This window comes from Galleria mellonella, unplaced genomic scaffold (assembly GCF_026898425.1).
Source record: "Galleria mellonella isolate WM207_F2 unplaced genomic scaffold, CSIRO_AGI_GalMel_v1 utg54, whole genome shotgun sequence".
Taxonomy (NCBI): domain Eukaryota; kingdom Metazoa; phylum Arthropoda; class Insecta; order Lepidoptera; family Pyralidae; genus Galleria; species Galleria mellonella.
In genome coordinates this window covers 4,365,278-4,383,662 of record NW_026442114.1, presented here as the reverse complement: position 1 = coordinate 4,383,662, position 18,385 = coordinate 4,365,278, and the positions used below count along the sequence as shown (strand labels likewise).

The window sequence follows — 18,385 nt, the reverse complement described above, 5'->3', positions numbered from 1 at the left end:
ATTTTATAGTGATCGGTTAAGGCGATATAAGGTGACAAATGGTTTGTTCGTTTGTCTCTTTATAGCGCCTTAACCGATCACTTTCATATATAATATATTAGTAAGAATTTTCATCCGATCAACAAAACTTAATTTTTCCTCCTTCCGGTAAACAATGTTTTAGGCTATTGCGAGGCTGGTTCACAAACGGATACAGAAGGGCACGTGTGTGGCACGTGTGTGGAGGGGGAGGAGTGCGACGTGCGGGGCGCGTGTGCGCGCGTGACGCGCACGCCGGGCGCGGGCGCCGCCGACACCGTGCTCATACTGCTGCTGCGCCACCACCACGCCGTGCCCGCACCACACGATATCTTGTAAAAAGCCATCAAGCCATCATATTTACGAATACGTCTAGGCTGTCCTATCCCCAAGTTATGCTTTTCTATTATGTATAGGTACATTTATTTCCTACATACATTTCAATAGTAAAAATATAACAGTACGTATTTACAAAGCATTGATATTAGTGAAGAAAATGTTCAAATTAATACTGTTTAGAAGCATTTACAAAAAAAAAAGGTTTTAAAATAAGGGATATCTACTTGATATTATATTAACGAAATATTAAGAACCCGAGGAGTGTCGTCCGAGGACAGAGCAGGTGATCCTGGCCGGCCTGGCCGGCCACGAGGTCGGGGGAGGTGACGCGTCACGCGGCGTGTAGCGTGACGCGGCGGGCCAGGAATAGATCGAGAAACGGGTCAAGCGAGCGCGCGACGAAGCGCGGTCGGTGGCAGTGCGCGTGCGCCGCGGCGCCGTGGCGACATGGCGGCTTCCCGCTGGCTAACTCTCGTGGCTGTGCTGCTGTCTCCCGCGGGAACACGTGCCGATGTTGACATTCGAATCGGTCAGTATACGGATTCTTCAACACACTACATCATTATAAACGATAGATGAACCAGGAGGACACATCCGAAATAAGTATTTCTCATTAAAATAGATATCCATTGCGATAAAAACAGAAAAATTGCGTCGTTTCGAATAGCACTAATAACTATCTATCTATGTCTTGAGTCCTGGCCTATGACAATATTTTTATTGGAAAAATATTGTCAAACGCAAATAGATTCAGCGACAGCTAATAGCATTACTGAACAATATCAAGAGTGATATATTGTACGTAAACAAAAACGAAACAATTTACATAGTATCGCATAAAAAAGAGGACAGATACTAGGGAATAGGGATATCTAGAGAAACCACAAAGTCACGGCAAATGTCTTAATTCGTGTAAATACTGGTGAGTTTACAGTAAACGTTTCGTGTATTGTTTATTATTGTTTGCACTGGATTGTTCTCGGTGATGAAAACTGATTTTGATTATTGTATTGAAATTGTATGGTAAAGATATATTTATTATAAAATATAGTCTAGTAAAAGTTGAATTTATTTAGATTTTAATAAGTATGCACTATGTAATGCTATTGAAATGAATACGAGCCAGTTGTGTTCTATTCGGCGATGGTTCGATACTTATCTATGCGCATTTATCCATTTGACATACTCGGTTAAGATAGGACTTTAACAGCAATTCCTCAGCAATTCTCATATATATATATATATATATATATATATATATATATATATATATATATATATATATATATATATATATATATATATATATATATATATATATATATATATATATATATATATATATGAAATTATTTTTTCTCAAACTTCGGAGATAAAGAGTGAATGGTTCTACAAAACCTCTTAAAAAAAACTATAACTACAGCGCAAAAATAAATAAGAATTAGTTTTAAAATGTATAAATGAAACCCTTTATGTAATACCTAACATGGACTAGTAGATTTTGAGAACCCTTTTTGGACCCATTAACAAAAAAAATAAAAAAACCTCCATTAATTTCATTGTATTAATATGTGTGGGCCAAAAATATGTAAAAATATTACAAACTTTAAATCGTTAGCATTAGTAGTTGTCGAGATATAACGCTGTGGCTGATGAACGTACAAAGTCGCACTAAAAGGTCTCCATTATACCTTATTAGTACGAAACCTTGGAAACAACATTGATTGTACAGTTTATTGCGTCTTTTTTATGAAAATATTATACATACATACTCGTACATATTGTTCGCACCTGTCTCCCATTGTGATAGGCAGAAAAAAATAAAGCACCAAATGTTCGGATTCAAACGAACCTCTTTCGCTTTCTTCACGTTCTACAATCTATTTACAGACGCCCGCCGGTTACGGGTACTTTTACTTTTGGCCTTCATCAGCACTTCACATATTCAGACGACATACGTCCGACTAGGGCGGCCCCTCCCGACGTCATCAATCATTCGTTCTCGATCCCTTTCGTAATTCTAATACTACAATATATTTAGAGACTTCTATGGTGCGGCGATAGGCACATTACTGTGCATAATAAGGCCCCAGGTTCGATTCCCGGTCGGGTCAATTTAGAAAGCGAACTCTTTTGTACTGACTTGGGTCTGAATGTTCAGGTATTTTATTGGTTCTAGATTATCTTCCAGATGTCTGTTGCCTGATACCTTATACATAACACGGGACTAGGAGGATGGCTGGGGGGAATGGGATTGTTAGTAATAGAGACTGAGAATCCCATTGCTAGCAATATACCCAACCAGGTCGACCTCCTCGCGATTCTGCCTAGAAACTATCATGGTTAATTCCTGATGAATTCATCATGATGGGCTAACTGGCCTGTTTTCATTCTCATCTATCACCCTTCACTGGTGCTCCGCCAGCGTATCCCGTTAGCGCAGGCAGGGTTACTATACCATTTTCACCCATTGAAAAAAGAAACACGGGACTAGGCGAATGGCGTGAATATTTCGAATTTTAAAAATTTGTCGAAGCGATACAATTTTTTTAAGTTTGAAATTGATCTTCACTTTATATTAGTTTTTTTTTTATTATTGGTAAAAAATACACAAACACGTTGCAATAATGTTTTTAAAAGAAAAAAGTTATAGAGACCGCAGTGTTGGTGTTATGGGAGCGCAGGTGTGGGCGTGGTGGAGGCGGACCCGCGGCGCGCGCAGCAGCTAGCGGCGGCGGTGGACGCGGCGCTGGGAGCGGCCGCCGGCGGCAGCGCCGTCGCACCCGTCGAGCCCGACGAGCCGCTCGCGCTGCCCGCGCACGTCTGCGAACAGGTGTCCCATCGCACCACACACCACACCGCGCCACACCACACGCACACATCTTATCACTATTTGGTGGCAAATAAGTTTTGTTTGTTATATAACGTACTACACGCCCGTTAGTAGCCTAAAGTGTTTACTTATTTCATTCATCAACGACCTTTTTTTGTGCAACACGACATTTCGAGTTGTACAAAAAAACGGCCGTTTGCCGTGTGGCTCCCGCATAGAATAAGTTACCTCTTCCTTTTCCGTGGGTGTCGTAAGAGACGACTAAGGGAGGGCGAGGGACGAGTAGCAGCGTCCCTCTTAAAACACCTCTAAAGCGTAACTACGATTGCCAATCCGCCTGCCAATTGTGGTAACTACTGGCAGCAGTACAAGGCTGATACGGTGATGATGAACTCAGAATGACAAACGAACTAACCGGTCACCCACCGGTATTAAAAACAGCAAACGTCGCCAATATGCATGAATAGACATGAACCATGCACAGAGCGTGGACATCGCCGCATATATCCTGATGCCCATGATGTCCTTTGCGCGTTGCCATTCCTGAGGGCTGCTTTCCCAGGAACTTCATTTCCACATTCTATCCCTCAAACGAATACCTAGCCACCGAATGAAATGGAAATGATAGACCGGGATGAGGAGTGAGTGAGTAGGAAGTGAGGAGTGCGGGACTGCGCGCGGTGCAGGGCGCGCGCGAGGCGGCGGCGCTGGTGTGCGGCGGCGGGCGGCGCGCGGCGCGGCTGGCCGGCGAGGGCGCGGCGCGCGCCGGCGTGCCGCTGCTGCTGCTCGGGCCCGCGCCGCTGCCGCCCACCTGGGACGCGCTCGCGCTGCACCCCCACCCCGACATATTCATTCAGGTGCGCCGTGCCGCTCTCGCTCTCGGCTAGTAGTAGTAGTAGTCTTCACTAGTTGACAATATTAGAGGGACCACTGAAAGGGTGGAGTCGAGACTGTTGACCGGTCGTGCGAATTCATGTGAAACTACGATGGATTCCACGGGATCATGTGTCGGTCAACCTTACAGGGTATATTGCTAGTAATGCGACTGTTCGACTCCAATACTTATTTCCTGATGAATTCTTCTGAATTAAATGAATATTTATTTGCCAAAACACTTTAAATCGATGATTAACGCTACGAATCACACACTAGGCACGCAAGCCTGTATCGAGTAATTCAGAAATGCGATTTAGCCATGGTGATTTTTTAAGTGCTCGGTTGACATATAAATATTCTGAATGAACTAACTGACCTACATTCATCATTTACCGTTATCCCGCCAACGGACACCAATAGCACAAGCGCAGTTCAATTTTATTATAAAAAAAAAAAACCTCAAACGTAGATGGTGTATGTCAATCATGAATAGATGCAATACCACGATACCAATTTTCTAGAAGCATTTAGTCGATTTAATCAAGTACTCATTAAATAGAGTATTCGATTAAATTAGGTACTCATTAGGTACTCGCTGATTTAATAATAGGCATCAGAACTAAGGTAAATACCCAGTTTATATTCAATTTCTTAGAGCATTCTCCAAATACATATGGATATATATTACTTTTATTCGCTTTACTACATTGGCAAAAAAAAAATTCAGCACTCGGTTCTCTCTACCTAATCTGTAAGGGATGTGGTGTGATTATAGTAAATTTGTGGTAATTAAAAATAGTAATTAATGTACTTAAACAGTAACATTTTATTTAACCTGCATTCGTAATGTGTTTCTAAAAACAATAAACTATATAGCGGTATGTATGGTCGCTAGACAGGTTTGCCGGGACCTGTGCGTGGAGAAGTCGTGGGAGAGGGCGGTGCTACTGTACGAGGGCAGCGCACACTACGCGGCGCAGCTCGCTCCCGACGCAGATCAGCTTACGCTCGTGCCGCGCCAGCTGCCGCCGCCCGGCGATGACGCGCTGCTCAGGTCCGTGCTGATGCCACTTGTACTTATACTACTAGGAAAACTCCAAGTAAAACCCTAAACCCTGCCGCCTGTCCAGCGTTCTAGTATTCCCTTCTTATGGTTAGTCATCAATACGATTGCGGGCAGGAACCTACTGCTGCTGCTCAAAAAGTCGGGCAGTACGAACTTCATAGTGTGGTGCGAGACGGCGGAGCGCGCGCTGCTGGTGCTGGATGCGGCACAGCGCGTGGGGCTGCTGTCGGAGCGCCACTCGTACATCGTGCTCACGCTCGACTTGCACACGCAGCCGCTCGCCAACTACAGCCACGGCGGCGCCAACATCACCAGTCAGTTCACATTACTATTATTTGTCTTAACCACCTGAGTCTGTACTCTGCCTCAGATATCCTCATACCAAATTTAATCAAAATCGAATCACTCGTTTAGTCATGAAAATCAAGTAAAAAGACAATTATTTTCATCATATCAGTATGGATGAAAGAAATTGTGAGTAAAAAAGAAAAGTTCCGGAGCAAAATCGACTGATTGTAATGGTTTTAAATAAATCAAAGGCATTTCTCAAATATAATGATGACGATTGATGATAGGTGAGAATGAAAAGGCAGGTCAGTTAGCCAATCGTGATTAATTCAGCACCATGGTTTTCAAGGGGACCACGTGGAGGTCGATCTGATAAGATATATTACTAGTATTGGGACTGATAAACCACATTATTACGAATCTCTCCTCCATCCTCCCAGCTCTACAGTTGTTCGACCCCGAGTCGCCGGAAGTGGTGAGAATTATGGAGGCGTGGCGCGACGCGTACGTCAGTCGGCTGGGCGGCGAGGTCCCACAAGATGAGCTGGAGGAGGTGATGTCCGCGCCGCCGACGGCGCTGCTGCTCGCGTACGACGGCGCCCGCCTCGTCGCTAGCGCGCTCGAGCGTCTACAGCTGCACTCTATAGGGGGAGGCGGCTGCGAGCACGGACTCGGCGCGTTTCACGCCGACACACTCCTCAATTATATTCGTTCGGTTTGTAATTAAGTTTAAAAGATAATAATAAGTAGAGATTACTTCGATTATATTAATTTTCTTCAGAATTAAATTGCTACGTTTTTTTTTTTCTAGAATATAAAAACTGCTTATTACGTGAAACTAATCGCACGCTGGGGGTAGAGGATCCTAGATCTCATCTCGTAAATATGAAATGTCGAGCGTCGAGTCGTAGTTCGGAGGGGTGCGGTGCGCGGTCAACAATGACGATGTGATGGCGGTGTGCAGGAGGAGTGGAACGCGTCGGTGAGCGTGTGCGGCGGCGGCGCGGCGTGGGAGCGCGACGGCGGGCGGCGCGAGGTGACGCTGCGCGTGGCGGAGCTGCAGCGCGGCGGGCGGCTGGCGCGCGCGGGCCGCTGGGCGCCCGCCACGCGCCTGGCCTGGCAGCGGCCCAGCGGCCCGCGCGACCCGCCGCCCGCGGAGCTCTCCGTCGCCAACCGCTCCTTCACCATCCTCATCGCGCCGGTACGGGCCTGCGGCCGCTGACCGACATCCACGGTGCTGGCTGCTCCGGTACCGGCCTCGCGCTCCCTATGTAGCTACGTACCGGCTCGCTCCAGTTTCTGCCCCTGAGCAGCCACTAACTTTTGTAGACAAGGATGAGTGTGACGTGGCAGTAAACTTACCGAGTACCTACCTACGTAGACGTAACACGGCACTAATCCTTGAGAACAGCGTTGCACGAGAAGTGCCACGCGAGTCAGACCAGAGAGTATTCTGTTTGGTTCGTTGCGTGGCACGCGCCTATACGTTTCATTGTATTAAAACCACTAATGGAAAACTTTCATTTACAGAACCAACCTTATGTAATGAGACAAGAATCGCCCCAAAGATTGTCAGGGAACGATCGTTATGAAGGTAAAATCAATCAGTATTCACTATATGTTAATATTGACTCAGAATTAATAATTCATACCAACGCTTCTCACATATCAGAAAGTCTTAAAAAAAAGTATGATCTTTATTTCTTCCAAGCTATGATATTTTGTAACAATATTGCTTCACAATTAATAACATGCATATTTGACCACTCGTGCTCAGGTTTCTGCGTCGAACTGATCAGTAAACTAGCTGAGCTGTTGAACTTCACGTATACTCTAGTGGAGCAGCCGGATGGAAAGTACGGCTCCCCGACCAATGTCTCCGGGGAATGGGACGGTATGCTGGGTCAGCTTATGCGCGATCCGGTAAGTGGTTTGCCCAGCCCAAATTACAACATACCTATATAATATGCATATTAGTATGACGCGTTTAACTATTATCATCGCTTGTGATGTCCACAGAAAATAGACTTCGCAATCACCGACTTGACGATCACGGCGGAACGCGAGAAGGCAGTTGACTTTTCGACGCCATTCATGAACCTCGGTATCAGCATTTTATTCCGTAAACCGAAGACTCCAGAACCGGAATTATTCGCATTCCTTTTACCGTTCTCCAGGGAGGTGAGCATTTATTTGAGAAATATACTTTCAATACGCCTTACGAATAAGAATAATAATGACAAAGTTCTTATACAATACATAAACAGTTCCATATTCAGCATGCCACCGGGGGCGGGGGGAGGCTAGCAATATGCCTCATTAGTTCGACGTGGTTCCCCCTGGAAACCATCGTGAACAATTCTTATTGAATACGTCACGATGGGCTAACTGACCTACTTCATCCTTACCTATCATCCTTCACTGGTGCCCCGCCGATGTATACCGATAGCGCGGGTGGAGTTACCATTCCATTATCATTCTATTACCCATTAGAAAAAAAAAATTAAGCATGCAAATTATAATTTGAGGTCTTTTGTCAATACGACTACCAATAATTGATTTACAATTCATAATATGCAGTCACGTCAGTTACGACACGATTACATACGAAATATAACGGATCGTACTGTGGTTGCAGGTTTGGATTTGCCTCGGCTTTGCATATTTAGGTACATCTCTTCTGCTGTACGTGGTCGGCCGCCTGTGTCCTGAAGAATGGCAAAATCCGTATCCGTGCCTGGAGGAGCCGCTCGCTCTCGAGAACCAGTTCACACTGGAGAACGCACTCTGGTTCAACCTGGGAGCTGTACTGCTGCAGGGCTCAGAAATCGCTCCCGTGTAAGAACGACAGTTACTTTATTAGATATAAAATAATTTCTTCTCAACATTTTGATAAGGGTTCTATTATTATTGCAGGAGTATATGCTCTGTACACATATACTCGTAAATGTAAAATTATCAATATTCGAAATATTTTTTTGAATATAACATATGAAAGATAACATGCTTGTACATGCAATAAAATAAACATTCCTGTAGACTTAAGAAGTTAAGCCACAAGTCTGCTGGTCCATAAGCTAATCTGTTTTAAACCTGTTTAAGAAACCAAATTAACATCTCAATGCATAGACATGCTTTCAATCATAAAAAATAATAAAAGTATTAATATAATAAATGTACATGTGGTACATAGCGCTTACGGCACGCGGGCGGTAGCGAGCGCGTGGTGGCTGTTCGCGCTGGTCATCACCAGCTCGTACACGGCGAACCTGGCCACGTTGCTGGCGCACAAGAGTAACAACGAGCTCATACACAACGTGCAGGACCTCGCCGACAACGACCTGGGCATCACCTATGGAGCCAAAATCAATGGATCCACTTACATGTTCTTCCAGGAAAGTATCTGTTTGTATGTTTCGCCACTGAATGCTACTCACACTGTACATAATAATATACGTGATTTTTTCTACACCACTGAGATGGCAAACAACTTGATGTGCCTTTTTTTATTCTCTTGATCTTTTTATAATCATGACGCTAAAATTCATAAAACTTGATGATGAAGAATGTTGAAGATGACAATGATGAAGTTTATAAAAGAAAGTACTACTTTTGTAAAGCGGTTTTTTAAATTGACAATTTTATTTAATGTTTTAACTACCGGTCTAAGTTACATGTAATTAGCTCGAGATAGTTTGATTAGTTTCGGAACCATTTGCAGCCTTAATCGTGACCGGCTGTGATGCGAATATACTTACGAAATTATTAATAATGAATTATTTTCTGTTGCAGCATTCTCAAAACGAGCTTTATCAAAGAATGTTTCAACACATGAGCGAACACGACATGCCCGGCGACAATGGTGCTGGCATACAGAAGTAAGAAATTATTTTAATGGAATTTAAATTATTGTCACGTGTATTACCGCCCCATTTCACCCCCAGGATATCGTTAGGAGCCCGCAAAGATAAAAAAAGTAATAAGATGAATTGCGTGGTAAGGGACAGTGCAAAATACAACAATACCGCATATGAAATATAATTTCATTTTGTTCTACAAAAATTAAACGGATTTCAATTGAAGCAAAACCAATTATTTTGATTTAAAAACTAAACTACTGGACCGATTTTGATAAAATTTCTATAGAACCAATTGCAAGTATATCCTTTCAGTTAAGAAAAGAATTTTCCAAATTGATTTACAACTGGCAGAGTTATAAGGCACTCGTAATAATAATTAAAAAAAAACTTTTTGAAATTGGTTGAAAACCCTTTAGATAATAAACTAAATGTTAGTGTAGCATCCTACAATCGTAGAGACGTAGAGAGAGATCGGTGGCCAGTAGTGGCCGAGTAGCTGCTGTTTTGAAATGACAACAAACCAATATTTTTCTTCTGGACAGGGTGATGAATGAAGATTTTGCGTTCCTGATGGAGTCTACGTCCATCGAGTATACGATCCAGCGCAACTGCGACGTCACAATGGTAAATCTCAACCTCGATTATAAATGCAAGATGTCATTACACCGACTCCTGTTACTTACTCTACTTAACATAACGATATTGTTCTCGTGAGCTAATAAAAATATTTGTACAGGCGTATGTCGCAAGCAACTGCTAGTAAGATACAATATTTGTGGCCTGCAGTTTGTCATATTTGAATAACTGAAAACAAAAGATAAAATTGTATAGTGATATGTAATCGACATATATACGTGTATATGTACATGTTTATTACATGAAATGCAATAGCAGCCCCGTGCTGACGTTACTAGTATCAGCTAGCGGTGTACCAATGAGGAATGATAGATGAGAATGAAGTCAGTTCAGCTGGTTCGTATTAATTAATTAACCATTAGATAGTTTTAGGGGCCGGGGGGGGGGGGGGACACACAGAAGTCGTCCTGATAGTCTAGTAAGCTCATTACTAACTGACCCTCCGTTATGAACGTACCTAAGTAATATTTTTTTTAATGGACGACAATGAAATGGTAACCATGAATGAAATGAAATCGTATATGGTACACTGGCGGGACACCAGGGAGGGGTAATAGGTGAGGATCAAGTCAGGTCAGTGGCCCATCGCGACAAATTTAACAGTAATTAATCACGATAGTTTCCAGGGGGAACCGCGTGGAAGTCGACCTGATAGGTTATATTACTAGTAATGAGTACATCCCCATTATTAATAGTCCTTAGAGGATGGTAAGCGTGAACTGTCATTTTGGTTTCAGGTGGGCTCGCTCCTCGATAGCAAAGGATATGGCATTGCTATGAAGAAAAGTAAGACACTTCTCTGTTATCATATTTCCATATTATTTCATTTAACTTTTTTTTTTCGTAATATCTCCTTAACGCTGGTGGAATATTTGGTTGGCGTATTTAAGGTTATTCCTCAGCGTGGGCCTGCCCTCTTAAAAAAGCGTATATGTACTCTCAGAGATGTGTTTGTAAAGCTTCACTCTGCTTCTGGAGTGGACACTAGATCATTCTGGCACCCCCGTGTACGTATATACTTTTATGAGTCTTGTTTCTTGTCTACAGTAACTGTGTTTTTGTTATAGTTAGTCTTACGCCAGTTCCTTCGTGCTTCGTACAGTACTCGTACAGTACAATGCGGAACTGGTTAGTGTAAAGATTGCGTGCTCCGCGATCGACCTCTATTCCCGTGTAGTTGGCACGTATACTACCAGCTTTGTAGTTACGACCAAACCTGAAACTGAAATACAAAAAATAAAAAAAAATTAAAACATCTGAAAAAAGGAAGATAGAAAAAAAAAATACAAAATACATTTAGACTAAATCCCTCTACATGTATCATATATAGTATTCAATAATATATATTTGTTAAATACCTATATTTTTCATAACAATATGTTATTTCTCTGTTTTTAAGCAACGTTAATTATACCATCAGTATAAAGAAATGAATCTGTATTCAAGACTGACTCTTGCAGCTGCCAAAAACTTTTTTTTATTTTATTTATTTTTTATGTAACTTAGAATGGCAAACAAGCTGACAGACAACCTGATGGAAAGTGGTAACCGTCGCCTATAGACATTAGCAGTACTATGGACATAACAGAATATACTGTTTCGCCCATTATATCTCCATGCATTGCCATTCCCGTGATCTCAGGTGTTATTCCTCTGTACCCTGTAAATTCACTGCCAGATCCCACCCTTCAAACCGAAACATAGCCATGCAAACGCAACTTCTTCACGGTAGAAACACGGATAGGACAGAGGTGCACAAGCAAACGACTTTTGTACAATATCTCCCTCTCGCTTATTGACGTAAGGACACCCATGTGATTACAAATTTAATACCCAACGTGATTATTTCATATTATACCGTAACGTAAGATAATTCAGTCACAAGTGGACGAATAAGGACAAATTGATGTAGTCCCCAGGAGTGGCATATGTATGTGTTGTTGATGATCTTGTACATGCCATTTATTTATCTAGAGATACGTGTCTATAGTAGACTATAAATATGTCCAGACTCGCCGTACCGACACCAGCTGAACTTGGCGCTGCTGAACCTGCAGGAGGCGGGCGTGCTGCGCGAAATGAAGCACAAGTGGTGGAACGAGAAGCACGGAGGCGGCGCTTGCAACGTGAGTACCTAGTGTTCACGGTCCACTTACAGAGACGTCTCTATTTTTATACCTTGAAAAAATTATTAGTTATAAGACAAGAAGAATTCAGAAACGGAAGCACTAATGTTACTTTATTTACCATGGTACTAAAATTGATCGCATCTCCAGGTCGGGGATGACCCTTCGAGCGAAGAGTTGAAGATGACCAACTTCCTGGGCTTGTTCGTGATACTGGTGGTAGGATCTGCGCTCGGGATAATCGTGTCGTGCTGCGACCTCATATGGGCCGCCTGGCGCCACCCCAGGGATCCTAACGAGCCTTTCAGCCGGCGCTTCTGGGCGGAGATTCGCTTCGTATTTCGATTTGAGCAATCGGAAAAACCCTTGAAAGTAATTGCCTAAACATGCACCTCATTTCCTTCTAATACTTACATACATAATTTGTAATTTTATTAGGTTAGGTTTTATTTTAGTTTAGGTTTTATTTTATAAAATGTATCACGAAACCCGCGGCAACCGTAGGGCGTTCTAAATTGGCTGTTTACTCAAGCACTGCGTGACGTACGTCGTCATCGTAGTTGTCAGAAATCATTTTGATATCAGTGACTACCAACACTCCAGCTCTGAGAAGCTACTATAAAGTCAGCTCGAACTTCATACCCGAAACGAATCACTGTAAACAAAACGAAATATAAAGCAACCATTATATTTCTTCGGATGTACTCGTATTGCTTTCGGACGGGGACCGCAGAGTATGCTTCAGGAAACAAACAAAAGATGAGAGGTCTTTTATATATTTATATAATATAAATATTTTACTATCGCACTTTACAATTTATATGACAGAAAAAGTAAATTAAGTACAGAAGTAATTAGACTAGAACGTGTTGTCTCAAAATAAGAAATATTTTTAAAAACCAATTAGTTACATTAACAGTGATATTTTTATCTTTTCACCACAAAATTCATAAATTAGAAAGTAAAAAGTTACCTCTTAAGCTTTTGTGTGATGTAAGAAATTACATGTTTTTTATTTAAATAAATGTTAATAGCGTGAAAAAAGTTCTGTCAAATGTTTTATGTACCTCCCCGTGCTCGACCTCGAGCTTGACTTCGGAACGAGTTTCATGGTACAGTAATGCTTAAAATTTGAATCCGAAACTTTGTAATTACCGTTCATAGTAGCCCCTCTAAGACTATCACTTCGCAATGTGTCAACTGCGTAATCCGAGCGAGACCGTACTGAGACATCGGCCGTTTCCAGGGTACGCTGTGCACGTCGTCGAGTGAGTCGTCGCCGCGCTCCGAGTCCGTGACGCAGGAGAGCGAGGAGTTGAGTCCGGAGGAGGAGCGGCAGCGCCTGGAGCGCCTGGCGTCGCTCCAGTCGGCGGAGAGCGCGGCTGCGGGCGGCGGCGGCGGCGGCGCGCCGGTGATGAGCGGCGGGCCGCGCGCGCGGCGCCGCTCGTCGATGCACACGGCGAGCATGCGGCTGGCGCGCCACGCCGCCAGGAACTCGGCCACGCCCGCGCCCGCGCCCGCGCCCGCGCCCGCGCACCGGGAGCGGGAGCGGCAGTGAGAGGCGGCCAGCGGGAACTGACGCACACAGTTTTAGAACCGATGACAAGTCTAGTTTAAATTAGAATTACAGCTACTAACAATCTAGCATTTTTGTGCCTATAGCATTACCGATAACCGGTTAGACGGTGCGAGTGGAGAGTAGATGTAATGGTCGGTGGATGTCTAGGATATAAATATTCACGGAAGAATCGCTTATCCAAATTTGCAGATCAAAAAGTGATACGTACACCAGTAATAATTAGCAAGTCTGTCGATATCGCCAGATTTTGAGAAATCGTAAGATTAGTTCACTTACTTCGCAATTAGTCTATTTCTATATTTCGACTCTGGGTCCTAATTCCGTTCAATTAAAACATTTAAAGTTTAAAAAATGATTTTTAATGAAAAATTAAGCAACAAATGAAAAAGCAATAAGACTTAAATACCTGTAGCTGCTTGTGCAACCAAACAGACAAGTGGTTGACTACTAGCTCTACAGTGCCAGCAGATTTGCTTGAAAATATAATGATAGTTTCGTTTTGACGATAGTGCAGGAGAAGGCATCCCTCGAACCAATTTAATTAGTTTATAATGTTATACCTATTGTTAAATTAGCGGAATTATTGTAATTATTTGAACTATGCACGCGTACTTAAACAGATTGTACAAACTTGTTGGTTATGCATTATATTATTATGTATTTTAGATATAATAAGCTAATAAGTTATTTGTATGCTAAATAATAATAAAATATGAACATTCTAGCTGTTCGTTGTCCGTCTCATTGGGTGTATACTTCCGCCATACCTACACTAATGATAAAATCAATACGTACATATACAATACCCCGCCAATAATAAAGTTGTAACTAGACCATAGATAGAAAGATACTCTTTATTGTTTCCTCTAAAAGATTACAATAGTAAACTTATTATAAATACAAACAATTACAAGAAAACAATGGGCGATCTTATCGCTAAAAGCGATCTCTTCCAAACAACCTTTGAATGGAGAAGAGTAATTATAAACACGATGATCTGTACTTAAGAGATATTCAAAGCAATATCCCTCATATTGTATATATCCCTAGGAACAATAGAAGCTAAAATAATATTTTTTGAATTTTTGTCTGTCTGTCTGTAGGTTTGTTCCAGCATCACGCAAAAACTACTGCACCAAATTGAGCGCCATTTCCACAGCTGCGTTCCTCGATGTGCAATTTAAAATGTCGTGTATGTGATGTCTTGATAAGATACCAGAAGACTTCTATTTCATTGGCTTGTCCTACTTACACAATGCACGCGTGTAAACTTGCAGGCAAAAGGTGGTATAAAATAATAGTAAATCTAATATTATACAATCAATATAGGTAATATGAAACGAATATAATGAACGCTCATACCATGACTGTTTGTCGACTATTAACCCTTCTTTGCATGAATTTTCTTTATTGGTGAAATAAATCAAGGTGATATAACTCATGTTCAAAATTAAAGGAAAAATGGTTAAAAAATACATTTGACAGCTATGTTTTTTTTTCTGCAATGGACATTAAAAGGTATCCAGACACGATCAACTAAAATGAACTTGTTCTTTTATATAATTTTTGGGCATTCAATGTTATGATGGAAATTTCCACCATTATGCAAAGAAGGGTTAACCGTCTGGAGGTCGTATCACAATACTCGGCTGGTACAATAAAACGTTACATCGACGCCCGCTCATACAGGTTCATGTCACGCTGAAGGCAGCATGTGCCTAATGTGAATTTAGCTAAAGATTCGCATATAGAATATCATGAGCTCATCATACACCACTTCATTTATAGTTTTTAAGAGACTGTACAAGGACGATATCTCCATCTTAAGTGACGATCTCCTTGAGGGAGAGCGCGACGTTGTCACTTTTTTTGCCGACGACAGTGCATATTTCACGTCAAGTCGGGTCGATGCCGCTGCACGTAAGATACAGCGGCTGTTGGACCACCTGAGTGGCTTGATAGGTGGCGCACCGCCGTTAACGTGGGAAAAACGGTCGCGCTACTTACTCGCCGCCAGAGAGTTTTCTTATCGCCTCTCCAGCTCCGTAGTTCTCCCGTTAATTGGGGATGCTAAGTGCGTTACCTCAGGGTAGAGATTAACCGGTCAATGCGGAATCACAGCTGCGGCGATTGCAAGCTCTACAAAACCTTGCTCTGCGACTGTGCGCAGATGCGGGTCGTTACGGCAGAAATGACGTAATTGCCTAAGATCTCAAGGTCCCTGCCGTAAAGGAATTTGTTCGCCGGTTGGGTCGCGCTATGTTTACCGAGTGGTAAACGACTACCATCCCCACTTAAGGGACCTGGCCCCCTCAATGCGCGTCCCCTGGACGTAACGCGCGCTCTGCCGCGAGATCTCCCCCGGCCCCGCACGTCTCATGACGTAGTTATTTTATTATTTCTCACAATCATTTCCCCTAGCCGGTACTATTTACAAGAGTACCGACTTGAGCCACCGGGCCTAAATTCAGTGACGCGCATGCGGTAGCCTGCACAGTTGGCGCCCGGGTAAAGAGTAGTTATTCGAGACCCGCACCTGCGTTCCCGTAAGAGGATGTAGATTACCCCTCTACTACTAAGAGACTGTAATTAGTAGCGTTGACACATTGGGTATTTTTTTTTCGCAATTTTGAGTAAAAGTTTTATTTTCGCGACATTTTGGGGAATGAAATTCTCGGAAAAAACGTAAAATGAGTGTGGAGGAATTTGGGTTTTTTTTAATAGTTTTAGTACTTAGAAACTGTATATGAATACAGTGAAATATGAATGAACAAAACAGATACTGGGATAAAAGAAGAAGAAAATAGGTGTGCTAAAAGTAGAAACAGAAGGATGGGACTTTTTTTCGTGTTCCACTCTATGGAACATGGTAACACGTAGTGAAAACGTAATGAACAACGATACACTTTAAGACTGGGTGAAAATCTTGAAAATCATATTGATTTGGAGAAACAATATTTGACGTTCGGGTAAAAATCCAAATTCGAATCTAGCAACCATGGCAATTAGGTATGCTATAATTAAGGTTTTTTTTATACTACTATAGTGGCAAACAAGCACACGGCCCGTCTGATGGTAAATGGTAACTAAAGTTCCATCCCAACCTCCACCGTACGTTTTTCAAAGCACTTTCTTCCACGCACAACCACACTTTAGAATCAACTTCCAGCAACAGTATTTTCGAACCGATAAAATATTGTAATCTTAAAGAAAAAAAGCATATGCTTCTGGTGTTTTATGGGTGAAAATGGCATGGTACCCTGCCAATGTATACTGATAGCGTAGGCGGTGTCAATATACACTGGCAGGCTACCAGTGACAGCTAATAGGTGATGATAAAAAGGCAAGTCAGTTAGCTCATTGTGACGAATTCAACGATAAATTAGTCCCGATAGTTTCCAGGCGGTACTGCGTAGAGGTCGACTTGATAAGGTATATTGATAGCAATGGGGACTAACCTCCCCATTACTAACAATCCCTTCCCCCTGCTTCTGGTATTGCGAGTGTTCATGAGCGGCGGAGTCACTTACAGGTAAGCCATATACTTGTACTATGGTACGCCATATCCCATAGCACGCCTCCGAACCAAATCAGAAGGAGCTAGTACTCAATAGCTCTTGCCCACAACTGAGATTTATCTATGTTGGATTTTGTATTGCTCGCGGCTTCGCTCGCGTGTAAGGTAGTAAAGAATGATAATGAAATCGTAACTGCGCCTGCGCTAACAGTATACACTGACGGGGCACTAGTGAGTGTTGATAGGTGAGAATGAAAAGGCAAGTCAGTTAGCCCATCGTTATAAGTGCACCTGAAATTCAGGTCTATAGTTTCCAGGGGGACCACGTGGAGGTTGACCTGACAAGGTATATTGCTAGCAATGGAACTTCCGCACCCGGTTATTCGGTAATCCACATTACTAACAATTCCTCCCCCCCCCCCTCCTCCAGGATAAATGGTTGTACCAATGGTTGGACGTCTGTAACTTTCAAAATAATCTGGACAGAAAAAAGGACACCTATATTACGACATTTTATTATTTTAGATTGATGATTATTCTTTCGATCTACGATGCTAAAGCTCGAAGCCGCGGTCATCCTTCCACGCCGTTGGATATTTGATGAATTTGGATATAATTAATGCTGTAAATGAGCAAATGTATTTTTTTTTTTACTTTTAAATACTCAGATCAAATAAAACTATTTTACTAGCAGAGCTCACTTTGAGCATAACGAACCATATTGCGATTTAGAAACTATGTAAAACGCCAAACAACCAAACAACGAAGTAGTTAATGTAATTATCGTCAGGATTCCATATTTAGCATAGACGCTATATTCAAGTAGGGTGAAATATGGCTACGAGGAGAAAGACGTTTTGAATTGTTTGTATGAGACGCTGCGTTTTAGGAAGTAGACAATGGTCATACACTAGGTCATCATAATTGAATCTAGATAAGACTGAGGAATGACATAAAGTGATGCGAACTTGAACAGATAGCAAATGACGAATTTATTATAAAATTTTAGGCGATAGATACAATTCTGAACCAAATTCGAAACATGGTTTTCGAAACTCTACTGTTCGCCTAAGTTTTTAACTTCCTTCATAAAACGATATATAAAGAGAACGTATTTGCTGCACTTCCCTAAGGAATGATACTGAGATAATTTATATTTTGCAATTCATTATTTGCGTCTGGAAGTATATAAATATATGAAGTTTTTTTTTAATATTAAATTTATTTCTCCTTAGGGGACAATTGGC

At 42.1% G+C, this 18,385-nt stretch overlaps 1 protein-coding gene across 2 annotated transcripts; it reads left to right on the top strand.

Annotated features, from left to right (window-relative positions):
• Positions 1 to 660: 660 nt before the first annotated feature.
• LOC113509720 (glutamate receptor ionotropic, kainate 2-like) lies at positions 661 to 14,351 on the top strand. Of its 2 annotated transcripts, XM_031910755.2 has the most exons (18): positions 661 to 886; positions 3,042 to 3,190; positions 3,877 to 4,047; positions 4,966 to 5,120; positions 5,247 to 5,446; positions 5,861 to 6,135; positions 6,385 to 6,621; positions 6,951 to 7,014; positions 7,198 to 7,343; positions 7,440 to 7,601; positions 8,059 to 8,258; positions 8,614 to 8,815; positions 9,213 to 9,298; positions 9,823 to 9,904; positions 10,654 to 10,702; positions 11,927 to 12,042; positions 12,193 to 12,414; positions 13,289 to 14,351. In XM_031910755.2, exons 1-18 carry the CDS (start codon positions 805 to 807, stop codon positions 13,598 to 13,600), a joined length of 2,910 nt encoding a protein of 969 aa, XP_031766615.2. In that variant the 5' UTR covers positions 661 to 804; the 3' UTR covers positions 13,601 to 14,351. The 2 variants fall into 2 exon arrangements, with proteins under 2 accessions (XP_031766615.2, XP_031766616.2); XM_031910756.2 differs by lacking the exon at positions 6,385 to 6,621.
• The last annotated feature ends 4,034 nt before the right edge of the window (positions 14,352 to 18,385 follow it).